Below are 24801 nucleotides of genomic sequence, written 5' to 3'. Positions count from 1 at the left end.
ACATTTAATTCCCAGAGTTCTCCTACACAGCAAAATCTCCAAAGTTAAATCAACTCTGCTCAGAGTACATAATATGGTCCCTCTCTAAATAGTGCTAAAATAACACTGAAGCAGAGTTAAAGTTAATGAGATAATTAAACAATTAATTAAGTGATGATTGTGCATAAGTGATGAACACCTGCTGTTAACAAGCAGAATCACTGAAGAAAAGAGAAACACAAGAACTACAACTGACTTCAGTCACAGCCTTATTAATTGCTTAATTATCTCATTAACTTGAACTCTGCTTCATAATAATTATAATAATAATAATGTAATTAATAATTACAATGCTTGATACAAAATAAAACAACTGTATTTGCAGGAGGATGTAACAGAAATCACATTAAATTAACAACAACCGACACACTAAGATGGGCTTCATAATGTCAAGTCTTTATTGGTCATGTGCCATACAGCAGTAGATAATGATTAAATAGAGACATCAACTACATTCAGCTCCTAAAGTTTTCAGTCATCCAGTACACAGTGGCCCCTACACACTAAATAGCAAACAAGGTCACATTCTTAGCAGAAAGAAAATATTAATGCACACTCTGCCAGATTCAGAAAGCTGCTGGTGGCTTAAGGCATTTTTATAACCTAGAGCATTCATACATAAACAGTAGCATTTTAGATGGATTGTTATGTATTGGTGTAAAAGTGGGTTGCCTTTATGGAGGAATGTTGATTGCACATGCATTACAAAAGTTTGGCAGTGCAAGTTTGAAATTCTCCTTCTTCAAACTGCATTGTCGCTACGCTTTCTGCTATCACCTTTGACCCTCCCAAAAGTAATGGAGCAATTCACGTTCAGATTGGATGCAGATTTTTGCGTTATCAGTCTAGTTAAGGAGCATCTGTAAGAATAGAAAGACAAATTTCCAGATTTGCCTGACATTCCCTCGCAGCTAAGCATGCCAATGTCACAGTGTTTATCGGAAAAATTAATTCCGACAGAGAAAGAAATCCATTTACTTGCTTCCTATAATACAGTTCTTAAAGTAAGCTAAGTCCAACTATATCAATCCGTTCAAACTATACTTTGAAAGAGTGCAGCAAGTCAGGCTTAATAAAGCCATGACATAGAGGCAAGAGGCAAGTGGTATAAAAATCTGGCAGTGTAGCAGACGTTTATGAGGATATTTCACTAGCATTTACATCTAATATATTATGTTTACCAAAGGGATTCATTGTTGACCCATGGTTTATAGAGGTTCACTATGACAGTGGCTTCTTTGCATGAGAGTACACTGAGTGTATACAACTGGATTCAAGTATGAAGTTTAGGTGTTTGAGACACATTGTGATAAGTTGTGTTAGTGACTGTGTTTCCACACTGTCAATGTGCTTCGGGTATCCATAAGTATACAAGGAGAATGTTGAGATGTTTATGTATATTCTTATGTAACTTCTAGTTTTCTTAACAGTTTTATCTGCCCAAACACAACCAATTCTACACAAACTCAGAAACGGCAGGGTACACTGAACTTAAAACTGTCTCAAAAACTCCATTTCTTGTTTCTCATTCAAACTCACACTTTCTTTTTAAAATACACATCTCCCTATTTTCCCAATCATTCTAACCTTTCCCTTTTGTTCTGACAGTTGATATGGATGAGATGCTGTTTACATACATTTAAGTGCCCTGGCTTGATACAGTATTTGTCAAAATTTGTATTGATCACAGGCATTTAGCAGCATGTGAAAGGCTTCAGCAGTATTGTGTAACATTCTCATTCCCAGTCTTGCATTGGCTGGTGAATTAATGCAGCCTTTAAGTACTGAGAGGGATGGCAGGCACGCTGCTATGAAAGTATTGGTAAACTGCTATTGGACCTACATACAGTCACCATGCAAACTGCACACACACCTCATGCAGTGAGTACTTGCTATTAGGCTCAAATCCTTGTCATTTTTAAAGGGCAAGTGGGTGGGTGTTGGAAGAAGATGCTTAAAAAGGAATCAAGAGCAGTCTTGGAGAGGAATTTGGCTGAGTTTAGTTTTTTTGAAACTATGTATATCTAGTTCTGAGTTGTTTTTTTTTCAGGAATGTTTGAGCATGCCATAAAGGTTAACTGGAGTCAAGAAACAGATGCAGACGTTACAAAGGCTGGCAACAATAATTGCTTTGTCATTGCATTCAGCTTACTTTATAAGACAGAAAACATTATTGCAAGTCAAGTTTTGTGCTGGCTTTTGGAAAAACCACCTTCACCAAAGCTAAACACTTAAACATTACCTTAACGAATGTGCTGAGAGAAGCTTATTATAGTGCAGTTAATGGGCGACATGACTCTGGAAATATATGCATCGATCAATGTGACACCTCGGGTGTCTTGAGTAGTTAGTGGTTTGCTACAGAAGGACTGCTGCCCTGTGACTGAGTGGGAGGTTAATTAGTGGAGAATAAGTTGAAATACATTAAATTCCTCTCTGAGACCCCCTTTGTGGAAGGGAATTTAATTGGGAAAAGGAAATAGAGTAATGGAGAAGGCAGAGGGAGGAGAGGATGAAAGTAAGAGGGGTGAAACATTTAGTTTTTCTGGTTGGTGGGATTCACGTCTCCAGAGTCGATCTTGTCACCCTTCTTGGACTCTTCAGACTGGGAGGAGCCTTTGACGGATTTGCTGCTCTGCTGATGTTTGTCATCATCATCCTTGCTTTCTTTCTTTCCACTCACGCTAGAGCTGCTGTACATACGGGACTGGTAGCTGTAGCTGGACATCGAGCTAGGGGTGGGGTAGTTGATCCCAGTGCTAATACGTGTCTCCTCCCCTTCCAACAATTTCCTGAGATGGACAATAAAGGAGAAGGTGAACAAAGAGAAGGTGGTGAGGCAGGGTGTGGTGGAAAAGGTGGGATGACAGACAGTGCAATACATTTCTGTATGAAAATCACATCACAGATTCCATAAGGGTAATTCTGACAATTTTCATTTTAGGAATGCTGATATAGATATTCCGGAATGGACATTTCACTAGCATTACACATGTCAATAGCAAACGTTGTTTATACCTGTAAGCAGCAATTTCTATGTCAAGCGCCATCTTGACATTCAGCAAGTCTTGATACTCCCTAAGGTGACGGGCCATCTCGTTCTTAGTGGTCCTCAGCTCATTCTCCAGCTGCCCAATTGTATCCTAGGTGATGTTACATGACATTGTTACAAAAAAATTCTGCACTTAAACTTCATTTGATTTTGATTTGATGATAGAAATATTTACACATTAAAAAAGGAGGTTTCGCAGTGATGCCACTGAAGAACAAATTTTGAGTTCCCCAAAGAACCTTTCAGTGAACAACTCTTAAAAAAAAAACCAGAGAATTTTAATAATCTAAAGAATCCTTTGTTCTTTTGAATGTTTTGTGCAATGGAAAGTTTCCATGAATTTCAAAGGATCTTTGTGGAACCTTCAATGCGAAAGAAAGAAAGAAAGAAAGAAAGAAAGAAAGAAAGAAAGAAAGAAAGAAAGAAAGAAAGAAAGATTTTACAGGCTACTTTTACCTACATGTAAATTTGATGCTTGTGAAAAAGCTTTTATATTTTTGTCATGTTCTTAAGCAGTTACATTCATTATTTAATGGCACTTTGTTATCATTATTTTATGATAACTGTTATATTAAAAGGTTTGGAGAACCTTATAAATAAAATATTTAATGGAGGCTGTTTATTTAGCTTTGTCTGGTAAGTAACTGAAGTCATTTTAGCACCATGGACAGAGCAGTAACATTAACATTCAGTTGCTGGTCACGCCCATTTCACAGGGATCTTTTGTCTGCTGTTTGGTTAACAGAAGCACACGTTTCAAACGCTGATATTTTATTTTTAGTTTGGTTTGCTTATTTGTTTTTGTTGTTTTAAGAAAACGCCAATATCCTCGGTACTATTTTAATAATTTAAAAAAGTAAAACTCTTTACCGTCTAATCAAAATTGAGGAAACCAACCTGGTAACCCATGATCTCAGCGTTGTTCCTTTCCTCCATCTCATGAAGCTGCCTTTCCAGTGATTCGTTGGTTCCCTTTAAACTCTCGATTTCAATGGTCTTGGACTGCAGCTGCCTCCTGAATTCGTTGAGCTCTTCCCTACTGGCGCGAATGACCTCCTGGCTCTTGTTGGCCTGATCGCTGAGATCGGCGAACTTGGACTTGTACCACTCTTCAGCAGACTGCAAGTTCTTACTCGCAATCATCTCGTACTGACCGCGAATCTCCTTGAGAGCTGAGGTAAGGTCGGGTTTAGCCACTTCCATCTCAACGGACACCTGGGCAGCCTGGATCATGCTCATGAGTTCAGCCACCTCTTCCTCGTGCAACTTTCTCGTGAAGTTGATCTCATCCAGAAGGGATTCGACCTTTTTCTCCAGGTCTAGGCGCACCATGGTGGCGTTGTCCACGTCCTTCTTGAAAGCTCTAAGCGTTTGCTCAGCTTCCTCGCGCATTCTCATCTCCTCCTCGAACTTCTCCTGGAGTTTCTGAAACTCATCCTCAATGTTGTCGCGCTCGAACATTATCTGATTCTTCTCTGCGTTGAGTTCCTCGAGTTGGGACCGCAGTTCCCGGATCTCCTGCTGGTAGAGTTCAGCCAAACGGGACGGTTCTGTCTGGCGCTGGCGCAGGGTCACGAGTTCGGCTTCCAACACTTTGTTGTGCTGCTCCAAATTGCGAACTTTATCAATGAACATCGCGAAACGGTCATTGAGCCCTTGCATCTGCTCCTTCTCGTTGGTACGGATGATTTTGAACTCATTATTAACTGCTGTGCTCTGGGTGAAGTCGAAGCTTTCCAGAGACAAAGATGGAAATGCAGATCGGGTGGAGCGCTTGTAGGAGCTTGGGGTGTTGGTGCGGGTCACGGACTGGGATTTAAACCCGCTCCGGGAGCTGCCCAGCCGGGATGGAGAGGCTGAGAAGCGGGTGGAGTCCCCGAAGATCTTCCGGTAGGAAGAAGCAGTGTAGATGTCGGATCCGTAGCTCATCTTGGCGTTTGAAGACAAGAGCAGAACCCAGGCGGCGTCTCCTTTTATAGCAGGACCGTCCCAATCAATAATTTACCCGTGCTGCTCTTTGCATTCAACCTTCCTTACTGCAGATGTTTCTGATGGACACACCCCGAAGAAATACGACAAATTAGCTGATTTATACGTTATTTTTGACTTTTAAAGGCGCAAAGAGTGCTTTTTTTCCCGTGTTCTGCCCAGTCCTTCACTGAAACTCAGATCGGCAGCAGCGAGCGGATGGAACTGTCCGTTTTGGCGCAGTGCTGATGTCAGCAAAACATTTGATCGTTTATTTACTCACACACCATCACGACACATCTGTGGAAAATACTGCCACCCCATCTCTAAAAATAAGATACATATGTCAAAAGCACACACCATATGTCATATCATTGTGGTAAATCAGAGCACTAACTTTATTATTATTATTAGCCTATTATTATTATTATTATTATTATTATTATTTATCCAGTAGGCTAAAAAAAAATAGAAAACATTTACGAACAGCTATTAAGAAATGTTCGTAAAATCTGTTTGTATGGAAGCTCAAATAGGTCTAATGATGACGAGTTCATTGAGTTCAACTTCTCCTATTCTACTGCCATGGTTGGTGCAGAGACTTCTAGGAAATCCCGTCTCTATATAGTTGAGTATATAGTTGAGTATATATTAAGTATAAAACAATGATTTATTTCCTATGAAAACCATCATTTTTGAATGGCCATTGATCTTTCTCTATAAATTTGTAGGTAAGCTTGGCTAATATTGTAGCCTATCTATATTTTTTTTTTTACTGTGGAATTTTTATTTTAAAATTAATTTAACAAAAGTATTAACATTTGTACAGTGTAATTATGTTAAAAAAGTTTCCTTTTGCGCATTTTGATCCGAGTTATAAAAATATTAATGCAACAGGAACTTCTATCTTCTACACACGTGACTGTGATTTATTGGTTGATATGTGAGGACCTAGTTCCTCACATGTCATCAGCCAATAAATCACGGATAGCTTGTCACAGATTTAACCTGTCTATAGTTTGCGAATGTAATACAGCCATAATAATATGTTAAACTCGACACGAATGTAAAAGTAAGACGTAAGCTAGGGCTACACAGCCATCTCATAGCAGTTATACTCTGCTGCCATCTGTTGGCTGCTTCGAGATCTCAACAGATTGAAGGCAAACGAACAAACTTGCATGTCTTAGGCCTATTTTGCTTTCATATTCAGATGCTATTTGTGAATTATATATATATATATATATATATATATATATATATATATATATATATATATATATATATATATATATATATATATATATATATATATATACACACACACACACACACACATATATATAATATATATATATATATAATATATAAATTTAATATGATTGAATCTGACTATATAGCTACAAAAATAATAAATGTAATCATTAAATCAAATTACTTTTAAACTTATTTAACCTTTTTCAACAATGAAGTTAAAGACACTAATTATATAGTGATAACCTTTGGCTGCTCCATGGGTTTATCACTATATAATTGTCTTTGGATAACATAGTCAGCTAAACAATATACAGTGGTATTAATTAGATAAATAGATAGTTAGATATAGGGCCTCCTTTATTGATCCCTGAAGGGAAGTTGTCTAACAACAACAACAATGAACAGCGACATCAGAGTATAATGACATACAATGTCATCATATACAATACACAGGAGACCATGTGGGAAAACATCTGTCAGGTGCTGTGTGAGGATAATATTAATATATATATATATCTAAATATATATGTGGTGAACATATAATGCACAGGGCAGATGGCAAACTGAGGCATTCTGTGAATGTTTTATGATCTGAGGAAGAGACATTGCAGCAGCAGGCAGAAATGACAAGAAGAACCTCTTGGAAACACCTTAAACTGATCGTTAAAGATACTGGAAAGTGTGGGGAGGGGATTGAGTTTTTATTACATTCCTTTGTTGAAATATAATAAACATGATCTGAAATAAAGTAAAATACAAATAAATAAACAAACCTAAAGGAACCTTAATGTTTCCCATTTCACCAGCGCAGGTGGCCCGGGCTGAGATGCTGAAGTCCACCACAGCAGAGCAGATGACCACCACAGTAGGGCAAATGGGACTGAAGAACCCCATGGAACCCCACAAAGATCTCCATGGCAGAGCAGAAGGCCACCACAGCTGCCAGGAAGTTCAGGGGCGACCTCCGTGGTCAAGTCAGGGCAGGCAACCAGTTCAAGGACAACATCCGTGATTGCGTCAGAGTAGACAGGCAACGCTGGGATGGCCTCCATGGCCGCGTCTGAGAGAACAGGCCACTCTGGGACAGCCTCCATGACCTCACACAAAACAGCCGTAGTCATGATGATCAGCACTGTATTTTCTGGGCTGAGCTCTGGGGCTGGTGCGGACTCTGGTGCAGACTCAGGGGCTGGAGCTGACACTGGAGCGGACTCAAAAAAGAAAAACATTTAGGCGACAGGTCCCCCTCCATTTCGCCCACAGTGAAGGGGGACTCAACTGGAGGCCATAGTCCAAAAACTCAAAAAGTGACCCTTGAGGACAACTTAAAGAGTTGTGTTTTTAGTGGTTCATTAATTCCAGAGCAAAAGAAAGAAATCAAGTTATGCTCCGGGAAGTGAGTGTGGTATGCAAGGTCCTAAAACTGGTGAATATAGTCCTCGAGGGAATACTGGCCCTGGTGGAGGAGGGGAAGACGTACTCCTGCTTGACCCATTAGTTGGTCAGTTGATCTGTCACATTAGGAGTGAGCAGGCAAAGGTGAGGATCTAAGTGCAGTAGAGTATGTTTAATAAAGAAACTGAAACAAGTTCAAAACAGGGAAAACACAAGGAATACCAAACACAGGAACATCCAAACACAAGAAACTCCAAATATCGACTGACCAATTACAAGAGAAACACAAGGGCTATATATACACAGGGGGAAACAAGCTTAACAAATGAAATGGTCCTCACTGCAGAACACGAGATCCAGGGGGCGAGGCTGGACCCTGATCCAACTCCTCCCACTTTACATATCCCTAAACCTACCCGTCTCTGCCCCCTGAATCTAAACCTACCCATCTCCACCCCCTGGATTCGGATCCAACTCCTCCCACTTTATATATCCCTAAACCTACCCATCTCCGCCCCCTGGATCTCGTGTTCTGCAGTCAGTGAGGGGCTACTGTAACAAGTTAACAAGGTAATGAGAAACACCACCTGGGGAGACTAATCAACATGAAAAACTACAATGAACTACAAACATGGCACTAGCACAGGAAACACAACAAAAGTCCAGACAAGACATGGGGAATATTGCTGCATTCACGCCACCTCGTATTTACCGGAATCTTGAGATGACAACATGTGAAGTTATATTCGGAGCTATTCATGTCCTTGGACTGGGAATTATGTGTTTCTATGGCACCACTATCAACACCTAAATGAATCTACAGCGGTCAGGTGGTACAGGCTGTAATTACGAGCTCTAAGAGGACGTGAATGCTTTTTACAAGCTAGAATCTCGTAATTACAGGAATTACGAGGTGGTGTAAACGCACCTTATATGACACAAAAACAGAAATGTAAAATATATATTTTAGTATTAAGATTAATAAAAACTATAATAGTATCTCAATTATAATTAAAATAACATTTACAAACATAAAAAATATATATTTTTAGCAAATTGAGAAACACTTTACAGTAATTTCACATTTGTTAGCATTAGTTAAGATTTGTTCACAGGAACTAACAATAAACATTTCTGCAAGCAGCACTTATTAGTCTTAGTTAATCGTCACCTTGGAATTATAAGGTTCTATCTGCATTCTGAGCAGTTTTGAGATATTGAGCTTTAAAGTTTTTGCATTCCATACTCCTTTGTAGATAGAACCTTTTTGTTTTCTAAAAAAGAAAGGAGGGGGTCAAATTGAAACTGAGGTGGCACAGATCAGATCTGATGGGTCCCCCTCAGTTGAAATCGCGTTCAGGAGTGGAGGAATGGGTCCTTCAGAGCAAGAGGGAGACTTCAAGAAAGACTGTAGAAGGAGAGATGGCTGAGAGACATTACAAAAAAGAAAAAGGTCAGAGGAATATCACTGGGAAAGAAGGGTTATGATCAGGCAAGAGGTTTAGGACCCACTTTAAAATTAGAAGATCTTTCCAGCACTGGAGAGACCTAAGTGGGAAGGCCTGAAAACAGATGCTGTTGTGTTCTATCTGCTGCATATGTGAGTAACAATGTTTTTGCTATGTTTCCCAGAACCACAGAAGATGTTGATATAATGCTAGCTATAGTAACAGGACAGTTTTGAGTGTCATTGTTTGTCTGGTGCTGGCGACTAACAATGAACTCCACGCTTGTATAGACCTACTCTTGTGTCATCTTCGCCTTATTTTTCACAAAACATTTTGCTTCACCTCAGCTATGATAAAGAGACATCCCAATGCATTGTGTGTTTGTGCATTTTGGGGGCGACCCAATGAGGCGTTTGTTTGGGTTGATTTTAAATATCAACAGTGTTCAATAAATGATTCTCAGAAATCACATGCACTTTTAATTCTAAGAATAGTTGTGTTAGTGCATTATGTATATAGCAATGAACAATACAATTTATTAATCTTAGTTAATGAAAATTATAAATTCACTGTTAGTTCATAATACTTCATGCTAACATTTAATATACAACAATTAATGTTACACTGGGTCTTTAAGATGCGGAAGATGCTTTTTAGATAAAATATGATAATCATGTTGCACGGGTCCCCCATCCTAAAATTTAAAAGACTGCTTTACATTTTCATGTAAAAATGCCCATTATTGCTATGTGAAAATGATTGTTTCAATTTGAATTATTATTATTGAAAGTGGTAAATTATGTTTTTTGTGCAAACAAAGCACTCACGTCGCTTCATAAAATTGAGTTTAAGCCACTGGAGTCACATGGAGTACCTTATTGATGTCTTTTTCCTACCTTTCTGGACCTTGGAGTGGTAGTTGCATTGGATCTCTATGGAGGGACAGAAACCTCTCAGATTTAATCTTAATTTGTGTTCTGAAGATGAACGAAGGTCTTACAGTTCTGGAACAACATGAGGGTGAGTAATAAATGACAGAATTTTCATATTTGGGTGAACTAACTCCTTGATATTATATACGTGTAAAATATTATTTGGAAATTATTTAGTTTCTACTACAATAGAAACGAAATATTTTATAATTATATTTATTATATGTAATAATTTATAGTTAAATAAGAATGTTTTTTTTTTCCTACTCAACAGTAGCCTAGTATAGTACTGTTAGATTAATATTTAGGCTATTTAAATCCATAAATGTAATCATTTTTGTATTTTTTTTTTTAAATATTTATTTAGTTAGTTCAATCTTACTTATGTGTATGTATTATTTATTTATTTATTTTTACACGGTTTTTCTCTTGACTATTATTCAGTTTTTCTCTTAACTATTATTTAATTATATGTAATATTTTATAAGAATGTGTTTTTTTTTTCTATTCAGTAGTAGCCAAGACTGTTAGATTAATATTTAGTTAAATCCATAAATGTAATCTTTTTTTTTTTTTTTGTATTTATTTTCAAATTATTTATTTAGTCAGTTACTTGCGCAATATTTATTTATTTTTACAGGGGTTTTCTCTTAACTTTTACACTGACCCCCAGCACTCCCTTTTGTGGCCTCCTCTGAAAACACCTTATATTTACTACATACACCAAGAAAATTAGTTGGCTCATTTAAACTATTGCGTTAACACCTTACTGTAAAGTACTGGCGTAAAGCAATCATGCTAAAAATCCTGTAAACAATGATCAGACTGTAGACCAACCATCTTCAAGAGTCTGACGGTACCGCCTTCACATTTCACCGTCTCTGATGTGTTGACAGGTTTTGCTCCTCCTCTTCTGGATGTAGCACAGCGCAAGCACCGCCTCGTCCTGCCTCTCAACAACTGCTTACAACACGGTTATGAAAAGACGAGCTTTTGATTCACATTAACAGTAGACTTCAAGCTTCACTCGAGTAGCTACTGCAGCGATTTTTTTGTCTTATTGATATTTCCTGAAGTGATCGCGGTTTCCAGCGCTGCCTGTGCACTTGAGCTTTTGTGCGTTGACGGAAGGTGAGTGAGCGGATCGGGTTGAACTTACAGTTGTTCGTGTCAACGGTCTGCGTGGTCTGCGTGAATGTCTCTTCGCTTGTGTTCTGCTCGCATGAAAAGATCGGTGATGTTTGATGTTCTGCGCGAAGCTCAAAATGCTGTTTATCAGTGCGCTGTGTGCTGAACTCCATTGAACTCCATTCAAGATGTGTTTTACCAGAGCGTAAATAAACAATATACCAGACGCTATACCGACTATTATGAATGCTTAACGTTAATACATCCTCTACACATCAAAACTGGGAGATTGTCAAGCTCTGTTTCAGCCATTTTCGTGGGAAATTCTATAGCTGCTTAGCCTTAGCCAGCCCTAATGTCCTCGGGGGCTTTGTCCTTGTTTTTCAGCTGCTAAATGTAACTTGTTGTGATTATGACTTGCAAAAAAGCATCTAAATAGTGCGAGCAACAAATTGGTTCAGGTTAGTTGTCTGTATGAGTAAGCTTTCGTCTCCAGCGTCTAAGTGCTACTGTAAGATTTTGTACGGAGGTAATGACTTGGCATAACATTTCGAAGCTAAATTTGGGTCAAACTATTAGTTATTTGTGAATACCTAACCTACTATTTGTGAAATAGATAGAGTTAAATATTGCGAAATAAAGAGCTACCCGATGTAAGGTTACCAAAACCCATCAACCTTCAACTACTCCCATGACAGCTGAACATCCTGCCAATATAAACAACTCTCAGAAAAGAAAGGTTTTTCTTTTTTGTGCGTCTATTTGGTGTTCAAGGACCAAAGGTACTCAAAAGAAGAAAAACCTTCTTTCTTTTTCAGGTTTTCCCAAAAATCCGCCTGATAGACCACAGTGAGCCATTATAGCTGCCCGCTTGGGGTAAATTTTTGCTTATTAAATGAAAGAGTTTTAACCTACTTTTTTTGGAAGGAGGCCTGTTTTCTGTTGTATGTCCTAAGGAGCATGTCTAAATATTTGAAAAAAGAGAACGAATGATAAAATGCTTTTCTAAGAAGCAAGCTATTCTATTACAGAAGGAGAAAAATGATGTCAGCACCGCCTGAAGTTCTTTTAAACCCTACTGTCTCACATCCCCCTTTCCCTCAACATTACGATTATAAAATAGACGACTGGTGGGAAAATCTCCTTTCTTTGCCCTTAAGGTCTCCAGCTTGTTTGTGCAAGTCAGCCTTTGTGAAGGCCACTGGCCCCAGAATGCTGACTCTAGCTTCTATGCTGCATGTCATTCATCTTGCGTCAATAGTTTGGATGGTGCTTACATTTTTTATGAGGTGTAATTTAACTTCTTTCAAGAGAAAGAGAGTAGAAAATATCAGGTTGTCTAGTTGCTTTCTTGCATTTTGCTCATTTACTTTAACTCTTTCCACACCAAAAATGAATTGTTCAGACACAGAGGTTGTTTATGTTGTCAAACTAATTTTGGAAGCATAGTATCTTTACTAGAAGTTGTGAAAATGTAATACAAGATGTAATGCATGTCAAAAATTTCTGTCAGCAGTGAGAAATGGATTTCACAATGACTCCCTTGGGACGCTCTTGTGTGAAACAACCAGACAAAGTGTTTCAAGGCTTAATGCTTTCTATTTAAATTACTCAGATAATCAAATCAGTCCGTTGTTATTCTTGACTTTCTTGATTCTGATGCAATTAGATTAGAAGTTGGCACATAAACAGGCCAAGAAGTTGTGTATTGGCTTGCTTAGGTGATAAAATCTATAGATAATAACTAATCCAATCTAATAAATCTAAGTGCATTCATTCTTTAATGGGATCTTTTGATGCCTAAGATAGATAAGAAGGAAGAATCACCTAAATTGCATTGCTTGAGGTTTTTTTCTCTCTCTCTCTCTTTTTTTTCTTAAAGTATTTAATAGGTCATTTAAATCTTTTTACAGACCCAGAACTGACACATTTAATGATGACGACATCATGGAGTGATCGACTTCAGGACTATGCAGATCTCCCAGCAAACATGGATGGCCTGGCAATGAAGAAATACAGGAGAGAGGCCTACCATAGGTATATCAGAAGAATAGACTGACTATATAATGACTGTCTGAAATTGGGTCGCAAGGCTTAGAACACAGAGACATCATCTCCTCAGAAGGAAATAGCATTTTGAATATTTAAACATGTTTCAATTCTTTCTATTTAGATAAAGTGTCATTTGTTTGCAATCCACTCATTTTAGAAGAGCCTATTGAGTCTCAGAGTGTGTAATACTTTTCACTGAGCATTCCATTAGCACATACTCCATGATTTTTGCATTTTATGTGCTACATTAAGAATGTAAGCAACTCTGTCAAGAAAGGATATTAGTGGTTAGACAGCAGCTGCTCTGGTAAATTGGGATTTTCGGCTAAAATGTGATGTGATCTGGGAAAACCCATCGGATGTCATGATGGAACGTTTTCAGTAAAGTCAAAAAATAGGTCAAATGTAATTTTTTGTCAAAATTGGGTTATTAAGATTTTTTTTCTAATACAACGTATAGTGAGAAGGTGGAGCACAAGAGAACAACTGAGCTATAATGCACATACTTTTTCTAATTATGTGTTTATTAGAGGTTGAATTCAAATCAAATACTGCCAAACTGCTCAAACTACTTCTGAAGAGGATGTCTACTTCATAAAATGTATGATAATATGGAAATATATGGATCAGATCACTCAAATAAATGGAGGCGCCCTTAAATGGTCAGATATGGAGCTTGGGTGTCATCTAGTGGAAAAAGGTTGCTACTGTGCCTAAACAAAATCTTACTGAAAGCTCATTTTTTAAATATATCAACCTAAAATTTGGAATGTTGACATTTTTTGCTTTGATTTTCTTGCAGTTTAAGAGTAAAACATGTTTTGTAATATATTATTATAAAATATAAACAATTTATATGTATAATTGTATTATAAAAAAGGGGGTGACAGTTATTTAAACCTGTTTTTCTCAAAATTCCGTTCCTGAAAATCATACCGATAAGCCGAATTCAGATAACCATAACTTTTGCTACAGACAAGCTATGAAAGAAGTAAAAACAGATTTGGAAAGGGTTCAGCTTTCATATGATACAAAGTGATAGGTAAAAATTCACCATGTGATGGGTTTTCACAGATCACAAATATAGATTGAAGTTACCTAATTATAGGCAAAACCCTGCAGCTATGGTTCAAACTACATACTGGAAAGGGGCATGGCGGAACACGTGACTGAGAAGCAAAGAGGAGCTTGTGCAACCCCACAAATATGGAGTTTGTGTGGTGAACTACCATGCAGTGGAGTTATGCAATCTGCAATAGATAAAAGGAGTGCCATTCGGTTCTTCGCAAAAATCTGTCCCTTTTAATACACGGCGTCACATTTGTGGCATTAATCCAACCAAAGGTGATGTCTGTAAGGGTAGTTTACTCTCTCTACTTTATATGAACTTTGACTTTAGATTTCTCCGAGCTAAAGCCAAAAGTTCACTGCCTTTTTCCATTACCCAGATAAGTGGGTTGAGATAAGGAAAAGTAAATGTGAGTGTCAAGGCAAGGATTACATTGTCCGTACAGTCTATTTGAGGTACAAAGGCAGCAGTGTTATCTGGTGTGTGTGATGTGCAGTGAAAATTGTGTCAACTCTGTGGAACTTAGTTGTGGAGCTGGAGAATATACAAAATAGAAACAAGATTACAGTCCATGTATATTAATGACTAAAACTGTAATCCTTAGTACAGTTAAATCTTTTTAAGGTAAGTCAGTTCATGTGGCGACCATCTTTGTACCACCCCCTATTTATATAGGTAATAAACATACCTATACCTGAAACCTGAAAACCATCCCAGGGCGGATTAAGGGCAGTCTACACAGGCCTAGATTTCTAGAAAGGTTGCTGAAATTTTGGTGTATCACTAGTTGTAATGTCATCATTATATAAGAGATAGAGATATTAGGGGCTTTCGCACCGAATAGTTCTAGGAACTCCGTTATAGGAACTAGCCAATAGGATAGTTTCCCGGTAACTAGTTTCTCCCCCAGGCCATGCTCCTGGTTGCATTCGCACCAGGAATAGGAACTCTGAAGCGGCCATAGCGGCGTCTTTAAGTGCACCATTTACAAATGCTAAAAACCAGTGGATGGAAGAAGCCGTGATTGGAGCTGTGTTTGTTGTGTGTTTTGGATTGATAACAGTGATAACTGAGATGGAATGTGAAAACGCATTGAAAACGCATGAAATCTATGTGACTGAAAGAGACAAAATCTCCTCCACCTGTCAGTATTACATATATCATCAGGGCGGAGAAAAGAACACAACCCTGCAGACAACAAGTAAATGTTTTCCATGTTCGTGAAGTCAAATATGTTTACACGGCATTTTAAAAATGCCAGGTGCCAGTGTTTGACATGCGTTTGACGTATCGGCGTACGCTTGCGTCACTGATAGTTCCTATAGTGCTGGTTAATGCTGCCTTCACATGCTCTCGGAATTATCGTAAATACGAGTTCCTAGGTCAAAATTACACATGAACGCCCTCCCATTTCGATTCGAGTAATCACGACTTCAGAAGTGGGAATTATCAAATTTTTCGATAGCATGTGAAGGCAGCATTACCCTACTCTGAAGTAGGAGCTAATTTAGTCCCCCCAAAAGGAGTTCCTAGAACTAAAATCAAAATCCGGGTACTTCAGCCAATGGTTCTAGGAACTATGAAAAGGTTCCTCCGGTGCGAAAGCCCCTATTAGTATTGGAGGGCCGAAATCATTGACCAAAACAGTTTGTTTCTCCAGTAAGGCGTTTTGACTATGTCAGTATCTATTTCATGCACACAACATGGATAAGCTACAAATATGTCCAAAAATTATGCTAAAGCAGCAATATGTAAAATTTGTTCAGCTGAAATAATCAAGAGACAACTTGTTTCTAAAGAACTTAACTACGACTGGTTTAATTTATTGCCTGAGAACACCCTGAAAGGCATACCAACCAAGTTCAGTTACTCAATTTCCTAATTATCCAAATTTTAGTTTTGGTTTTGTAAACTAAAATTTTGGTTTTTGTAAAAACAATGGTTATGTTGCATCACTAATTATAACACTAAACAACAATGCTCAAATCACTCTAATAGCTATAATTTTCACATTCACGTTGACGTGTAAACAAACTCAAAAAGGCGAAAAGGTGGGACTCCCCTTCTTACAAGTGCCATATTTCTTCCATTCATTTTTATACGAGTGATCCGCCTCCCCCCTGTTATAATGTCTGTGGTACAGTATAAGTAGCCTATTACAGAACAGGGCAACAATGAGGATCCATTTGAGATACAAGAGTAATCTGTTTACCAGCTGTCTGTAAACAGTGATGCACACTCTGTTGACTGAGCCGCTGCGCCCGCCTGGTTCTTCCTGCTGTTGTTGATTGTTCTAGATGTCTTTGAAGGGAAGCAAACAACCCCTAACTCAACAATTGGCACAACAACAGAGAATGCTATAGAACTGGCACAAACATTTTTGCAACAAGTCAGAAATTCAATGACAAGAAAGCAGAGAGAGGGGTCTATTGTTTGAAATGTGGGGGTAACAGGGTGAACAGGGAAATGGGCTTGACAGACCAGATAGAGCAGTGACATCCACTCAGAATGCAGCACACAGGTCCTACCTGGAAAAGAGAATCATGGGATGTAGTCCAATGTTATGCCACCACAAGGTAGGTTTGATCAAAGTAATTTTTTTTTTTTTTGGTAGTAATGATTCTCTTTTTTTTTTCTTTTTTTTTGTAGAATTTCTTTTTTTTTTAATTGGGTAAATTTTTATCAGGTCGAAAAAGCGTTTAGCACGAGTCTGTTTTTTCTCTTTGTTGTTTTTTTTTTTAAATTTAAAAATATACTACTTAACATATATTCAGCTGCTTTGTGACAATTTTAAATTTGTCGTGTTCATGTCATTGAAATTGTTTCTTAATGCAATATATAACTTTAAAGTGTTTGTAAAATTATGGCAGTGCATACACAAATATCCATCTGTTGTTTTCTGTGATTTATCTGTGTCACTATCAGATTATATGCATGCACAGAGAGTGATTCAGACTTTCATTTGTGTTCATATCTTGGCATTAAATATCAAGGCTTATGGACTAAAGCATAGAGCTGTCAGTGTGCAAAATAAATGCAGATCACTCTTAGCATGTTGGCCCTGTCACAGGGAACGGGGGTTTATTTATTGCCTAGAATGCCATACTGTAGTGGTTTTTGATATTGTTTTCTGAAAGGTATCCCTTTCAGAGTATCTTTAGATATCTTTAGAAATGAATTTTTTTTTTTTTTTTTTTTATTACAAATTGAGAAATGATTTAGCATCTGACTAGAGTTTGTAGAGCTTGATAGATTGATATAATTCCTTCACTTCAAGAATGTTTGAATAAGCTCCTTAGGTGCTAAATCGTTTATTTTATAGACCTGAATTATTATGAAAATCTATGAAATCACGTTTTGTTTTTAGACTATTTTAATTGATTCCTAATTCTGGCAGAATATTGCAAAAGACACACCTCTGACTGTTTCACTTTCTTCTCCAGAGTGTTTGTGAACAGAAGTCTGGCCATGGAAAAGATTAAATGCTTCGGCTTCGACATGGACTACACTTTAGCAGGTGAGGCGTTTCCTACTTTACTTGATGGTTCCGCTTAATCGTTTACAGTCAAACATCTCTTTTGCATCTACAACATTAGGAATGCGCCGATTTATAAAAACCTCAATAGATCTGTCCCTGTGTTTATGTCTCTCAAATGGAGCCAGTAACACTCTTGCTTAGAATCTCTGGGTAAACATACAGTAGGATTCTTGGGTATATTTAGCTGCTACTCGTCTGTTTTTGGAATCTGGAAAACTGAGGTGATGTCTCTTAAACACAGAGTGCTCTATTTTATGTGATCTGATCCCTGGAGTTTGTCTTGTTGGCTAGAGGCTTAGTTTGTTGAACTGACCATCAACATAAACAAGCCACCTTATTTACAGCTTAATATATTTTGTCGTTTAGGTCAGCCAAGTACCTGAAATAAGAGAGGGTTTGGTTCTTATGCTTTAACAGTTTAACATGGATCAGATGCATTGGGTTTCTGAAATCCCTTTGCTTTCTGCTATTGGTCCCAGGGACTCAGCTGCTGGTGGAGGATAAAGTCCTCTCTAAATCCGGGCTGTGGGCCATGAGAGAGGAGATCAGTTCTTTGACAGTTAGAATTGATGGCTCTTAAGAGGTGGATAGCGTGTATCGTAGCCAGCCGGCTAATGTGGCCTAAGCTAAAGGCTGCTCAGCTGTTGACATCCTCCACATTACAGCTGGCTGTAACCAAAAGCAAATGTTTACAAGTACAAACCCTATATTGTTTCTTATCCTCTGATCAGGTTGCAACCACAGTTCAGAGGTCCTCAAAATCAATATCAGTCAATAAAATATACAGACACAAATTCTTTGGCAAACATACTGTAGTCTTACAATCTTGAGATGTGCTTTTTAGCCAACTAACTTTATAATAATCACTCTTGATAGTTAACCAAAAAAAAGAGAATTCTTTCATCATTTACTCACCCTGATGTCGTTCAAAACTTGTATGACTTGATTTATACTGCAGAACACAAAAGAAGATATTTAAAAGAATGTTTTAATGGTTTTGTCCATACAATGAAAGTCCTTGGGTTCAAAAAAACAATGGGCCACGTTGACTATGGACATATGTATGGACAAAAAAAAACAAAAAAACATTGAGATATTTTTCAAAATATATTCATGTTAAACAGAATAATGAAAGTCATACAGGTTTGGAACAACACAATGGTGTATAAATGATGACAGAATTTTCAATTCTTTTATTTATTCAATGAATATGTTGTACTCTCTCAAAGAAAAAAAAAAAAACCTTTTCACTCTTGGTGGTGACAAATTTTCTTTTGGCACTATGATGGAATATTAGTAGATGTTAGTATTCATTGTTGATCTCAAATCCAGGCTACAAAGAAGCATTAAACCAAGCCATACAGGGGTTTAGGACCACTTTCCAACACAATGCTAGATTCAAGCCCTGATTAATATTTCCTGTTGCTTATTGAGTGCATTGCCCAACCAAATCCCCTTTGTGATTGGGACCAGCGTGCAAGATAATACCCTGCACGTGTACAGAGCTGTGGAACAAACTCTCCATCTAAGCTTGGTGTTGACAGCTCTTCAACCTGACAGTCCATGAAATCACAGAGGAAACCTGCCACCTTTGCATTCTTTGTATAGACCAAATGCTTTTTCACAGGACTGAGAAATAAAGCCCTGATTAAATAACAGGATCATTTTTACTTCAGAATATTTTTTAATCAATTTAGTAAATGAAAGACACATTCAGTACAGCATATATGCTGTTGTTTAAAAAAGTGACAGCAGTCCAAAGTCAGCCAGAGGTTTAATGCAGCTAGAACGTGTTAGTCAGGGAGAGCTTGATGGACAGACTGAGGGGTTGGTGGAGTTTGTTTACCCTGTACAACGAATATAAATTGCATTTTCTTACTGAAGGTAACATGAGCTATGAACTCCGGCCTGACATCATACCTTCATGCTGATCACGTATGCATGTGTAATAATCTCTCCAGGAGTGTATTCGGTGTATGGAGGGAGAAACATGAATCTTAATGGCCTGAGTGGCCCTGTAACACAGGTCATTGCAAACAAGTTTGGAAAATACAAAAAATATTTTGAATTTCTTGTTTACTGTCAACTGCAGTGCTAATAATCAATTTAAAAGTAATAGAGTGGACTTATGTGTCATAGTACAGAAGTCTAAAGCATAATTTAGCTGGAATCATCTTACTGCCGTCAGTAATGGAGGTGAAGCTCTCTGGCGTCAGCTTAAATTAGTTATGATGAAGATTTGATCTTGCCCATTAAAACTCATATCCCCATTGAAGAGGGGGCTTACTGGTCTTTACTGGGTTTGCTGACCAGTAATCTAACTCCATCTCTGCAAGCGCTGTGAGTTTAACATCATTTTGGAATGCAGTGTGCACTAGGTTCACTTTATTTGCATTCATATTTGCTTAACTGCCAACATTTATGTTGACAGAAGTTTACAGCATTTTACCAATATTCCTCCAAAATAAAAGCTTGAGGATTTGACGTTAAAGGGTTAGTTCACACAAAAATGAAAATTCTGTCATTAATTACTCACCCTCATGTCATTCCAAACCCGTAAGACCTACTTTCATCTTTAGAACACAAATTAATATACTTTTGATTAAATCCGAGAGCTCTCTTACTCCACCATTTCAAGCTTTCTATAGACATATTTCTCATGTCTGTGAGTCAAGTAGATTATACGCTGGGTTCGGTATATTTTTGTGAAACGCTCCAGTTCAGGGAGACCAAGACAGCAGAAAGCGCATCCTGTTTTTTATTTATTTTTATAATTTTTTACAAAGGCACAAATTTTTCTTGTTATTGTGAGTTTACATACATACAAGTAAACCCTTTACAGTTTCCAACAATGTATTACTCAAAAAAATTTTTTTTAAGTTGTTTCCGCTGTTATCAGTAAAAATGCAAGTGATCGCGCTGGCGCCTCCATGTCTTGCAGTAAGTGCGCTACGTAAGTGCAGTAACTTCGCCACAAGATTTTGTTCGTTTCTGCGCCAATTTTGGTCAACTAAGCCTCTTCTAGTCGACTAGAAGCCATCATCTCAACTCAAATCTCAAGTTGCAGTGCACACACACCAAGCAAGTGAAGTCAAGTCAGTGGATCACTTGAAGCAAGTCAAGTTTTATAGTAACTCATATGTTTATCTTATATATTTATATATTTTTTATGATTTATCACCTATGGACAGTGACAGGAAATTACTTTCCCATTAAGGGCCAATATTTTCCCCTTAAATTGATTTCCAACCTATTAAAATGTATGTATCATCGAGTTCCTGCGAAAAAGTGATCTCTGATCCGACGTAGGATGTAGGAGTAACGTAAATTTAGGTGAGAGTAGACGCCTATCGCGGCTGGGCAACAAACTCAAGCTCCTCTTTTATCGAAATCCTCCAACATTTCTCTTTAAAAATTCTCATTTTAGACTTATAATTTACATCCAGTGTTTTGTTTTGCAATGATGCATACATTTTAAAACACATGTACGGCCATAGCAAGAAGCCAGTGATTATAGTTTATAAAGTTTTAAATATGGATATTTTTCTTACAAACCCCACCAATTCACTTCAGAAGGCATTTATTAACCCACTTGGGTTGTATAGATTTCTTTGATGGATAGATTCGCTTTTTGGAGCTTCAAAAACTCGGGCACCATTCAATCCCATTACAAAGCTGGGAAGAGCCAGAGTAATATAACTCAGATTGTGTTCGGCTGAAAGAAGAAAGTCATATACACCTATGGCTTGAGGGTGAGTAAATTATAGGATAATTTTCATTTTTGGTTGAACTATTACCGTTATGTAGGCCACATTTAATGAGGTATAGATATTCTGTCTGCAGACCTCAGTAAATTTGTCAAAAATGTTTGACTTTCACCCTAGCAGTAATATGCTAGCTCAGGGACAAAATTGTCCAAGGTCAACACTGGTATGCAGTTAAGCAAGGAGTGATGATGGGAATGGTGACTGAGGAGAAAAAAGAGGCTCAAAATAGGTTTCACTGTAGCTTCGTGGAACATAGTGAAGAGGAGAGAGAAAAACAGAAAGGGAAGGGGCAGTTGGGTTTATGTACAGCTGCTATCTGGGTGGAAGAATCTGGCCTGAGTTAGTGACTCTGTTGGGGTTTGCTTGCCTATGTGCGCCAGTACTTCTGCTGTGGCTCTGTGGGGGATTCAGTTCTATCCACCTCCCCCTCAATAGCCTGTCTGTCATACATCTGTAAAGATACAATGCCTGGAACAGACCTGAATCTCACCAGATGTAATTCTACAAATATCTCATTGAACTCACAGGTTGGTAAATTGTGGTTGGTTAAGTCAGTTTGACGGAACGGAGAGAAAAAAAAAAAAAAAAAAAAAACTAGGTTATAACAGTATGACAGTATGTATGGTTTAGGAAAATTACAAAGTAATTAGTAGCTATGGAAAAAATTTAGAAAATGTCAATTAGATCGCCATAGCTTGTTAATAGCATAGTAAATCTTTTTAAACAACACAGCGTTTCTGTCAGAGCTCAACAAAGGTCTACGACAGTGTATAGAACCTTTTCTCTTTTTTTTTTTATTTTTTTTTTTTTTTTTATTAAATGTGTCACCTGTCTATGTCTGTCTAAATTGAATGTATGTATTTGTTTGTTGAGAATAATTGCTTTGAAAGAAAAAAATGCACATAAAAGAACAGCTGCATAAATAAAGGTGTTCTCAGGAAGAATAAGGCTTCATCTCCAGACATGCACAAACATAAGCCTATTGTAGAAAAAAAAAGAATTCTGGCAAAAAAAACAAGCAGGTTGTTGTGGTCAAACGTCTTCATTATCAACGGACCTAGGAATTCACCCTGAGGCACTCTGCCCTTTGACCTGCCGCCTCATCAATAACAAGCCTAACACATTTCCAGCTCTTCCATGACAACATGTAACATGAACTGTCTGTGTACAGTACAGTAACCCACAGATTTGCTGAAGCTGTTGTTGTACATGTCTTTCTTATTTTAATTTCTCCTTCATTTGGGTGTGAGGGTGGAACAACAAATATAGGAGTTAGTCATGCAAAATGCCTTCTGTTGCTGAAATACCACCCAAATCCCTCTGCACAGGCTTTGGGTCTAATTGGGTTTAAAACTTTTAGGGTAAGTGGGTCCGGTTTCATACTGGATTAGATCACAGAGCATACACGGCCCTGCTAAGCCTTTGTAATGTGAATGTTCTGGTACCCTTCTCTCGCTCTGCGAAAGGACAAGGTTAGGGTCGACACGTATCACAGGTGCTGTTCTAAAGCGCGCTCCCAGAGAGTGTCTTTAAATACAACACTTGCGCTGCCATGCATGCATCTTTCTGTTTTATTTTTGGTCAGTGGTTATTGAGCACCTTGCCTTCCCTTTAGCGTCGAGGGAATTTACAGAAATTTCAGCCAAAAATGTTCAAAAATGTTAATTTGGTGAAGTGACGGTGGTTGTAAGGCATCATACTAAAAGGCATAGTTCCCCTAAAAGTGAAAATTCTGTCATCATTTACTCACTGTCATTGAAAAATTGTATGACATTCTTTCTACCGTGGAACACACACACAAAAAAAAATATCTTGGTGTGTGTTCGACAGCAAAAAGAAAGTTATGCAAATTTTGAACAACATGAGGGTGAGTAAATAAAGAATTTTGTTCCTCACTGGTTATTACATATTACAGGACTGTACTGAATGTAACAGATGGAATTATATATTAGCCTGTTCATTTTATTGATGCTGTCCAATGTGTCTCACTGAACACCTCTCTATCTGTAGTATATAAATCACCTGAATATGAATCTTTGGGCTTTGATCTGACTGTGGAGCGGCTGGTCTCCATTGGCTACCCACAGGAACTGCTCGGTTTTGTTTACGACCCCACTTTCCCTACAAGGTAAAGAACTCTCATTGGCAGATCATAATTGAGAAAGTTACCAGTACCAAGATTATCTTGTGATTTTATATTTATAGGAATATGAGCACATCTAACCCTTTATTGTACTTTCTTACAGAGGTCTTGTGTTTGACACCATGTATGGCAACCTCCTGAAGGTGGATGCTTACGGAAACATCCTGGTCTGTGTCCATGGCTTTAACTTCCTGCGAGGGTGAGTAATCCCGGCCCCCGATGGATGGGCTTGGTTACTGATCTCTGATGAAACCAGTGGAGTATGTGCTCAATGTTCCTGTGTTCCCTGCCAGCCCTGACATCCGAGAGCTCTATCCCAACAAGTTTATCCAGCGTGATGACACAGAACGCTTCTACATCCTCAACACACTTTTTAACCTTCCAGGTAGGCACTTCATCACTGTCCTACATATCCCTGTCACTGGCTGCCATTCAGAGATACATTAACAGTGGATTTTAATACTGTGTCTGTGTCTGTGTGTGTGAGGAGTGTGTATATGAAATCTCCTTAATTGCAAAGTGTTTGAACAATCTGATCTTTGTTCTGACTGACTAACTGCTGCCATATTTGGATAAAATAATAAGGTACAGGTTTAACTGTATTTGTGTGCAGTTTTTCTCTCTGGAATTTCGTTGTATAGTAGTACAGAGTGAGTAATGAATTGAATTTTTATCAAAATGCAAGCTTGGTTTTTTATTTTAAAGTCACAATTGTATTTCCAATTACATTTAAAGCAGGTAATTGTTGTTATGGACTAGTATAATTCATTTTTTACAGCTTCTTTTTTATAAACGAAGCAAAGTTGCTACTGAACGTAAAGGGTTAGTTCACCCAATAATGAAAATTATATCATTTATTACTCACCCTCATGTCATTCACACCCGTAAGACCTTTGTTCTTCTTCGGAACACAAATTAAGATATTTTTGATAAAATCCGATGGCTCAGTAAGGCCTGCATCGCTAGCAATAACACTCCCTTTTTCAATGCCCAGAAAACTACTAAAAACATAT

The 24801-nt window shown here is 37.9% G+C and overlaps 2 protein-coding genes across 3 annotated transcripts in view; one reads left to right on the top strand and one right to left on the bottom strand.

Moving 5' to 3' along the window:
* Positions 1–414: 414 nt before the first annotated feature.
* inab (internexin neuronal intermediate filament protein, alpha b) lies at positions 415–5315 on the bottom strand. Its single transcript, XM_048197158.1, has 3 exons — positions 3989–5315; positions 3058–3182; positions 415–2831 (listed from the first exon to the last, which is right to left on the bottom strand). The coding sequence occupies exons 1-3, from the start codon at positions 5018–5020 to the stop codon at positions 2576–2578; spliced, it is 1413 nt and encodes a 470-aa protein (XP_048053115.1). The 5' UTR covers positions 5021–5315; the 3' UTR covers positions 415–2575.
* Positions 5316–10974: 5659 nt separating this feature from the next.
* The window catches only part of nt5c2b (5'-nucleotidase, cytosolic IIb), a 33615-nt gene continuing 19788 nt past the window's right edge, over positions 10975–24801 (top strand). The window contains exons 1-6 of one of the 2 annotated variants that reach the window (XM_048197156.1): positions 10975–11222; positions 13133–13256; positions 17784–17857; positions 23656–23773; positions 23892–23987; positions 24082–24173. In XM_048197156.1, the coding sequence (XP_048053113.1) occupies positions 13153–13256; positions 17784–17857; positions 23656–23773; positions 23892–23987; positions 24082–24173 (484 nt within the window). In that variant the 5' untranslated portion in view covers positions 10975–11222; positions 13133–13152. The remainder of the gene's footprint in view (positions 11223–13132; positions 13257–17783; positions 17858–23655; positions 23774–23891; positions 23988–24081; positions 24174–24801) is intronic. The other variant, XM_048197153.1, reaches the window with a different exon arrangement.

This window comes from Megalobrama amblycephala, linkage group LG7 (assembly GCF_018812025.1).
Source record: "Megalobrama amblycephala isolate DHTTF-2021 linkage group LG7, ASM1881202v1, whole genome shotgun sequence".
In the NCBI taxonomy this organism is placed as follows: domain Eukaryota; kingdom Metazoa; phylum Chordata; class Actinopteri; order Cypriniformes; family Xenocyprididae; genus Megalobrama; species Megalobrama amblycephala.
The sequence above is the reverse complement of the archived record's forward strand: the minus strand, read 5'-3'. Positions and strand labels throughout refer to the sequence as shown.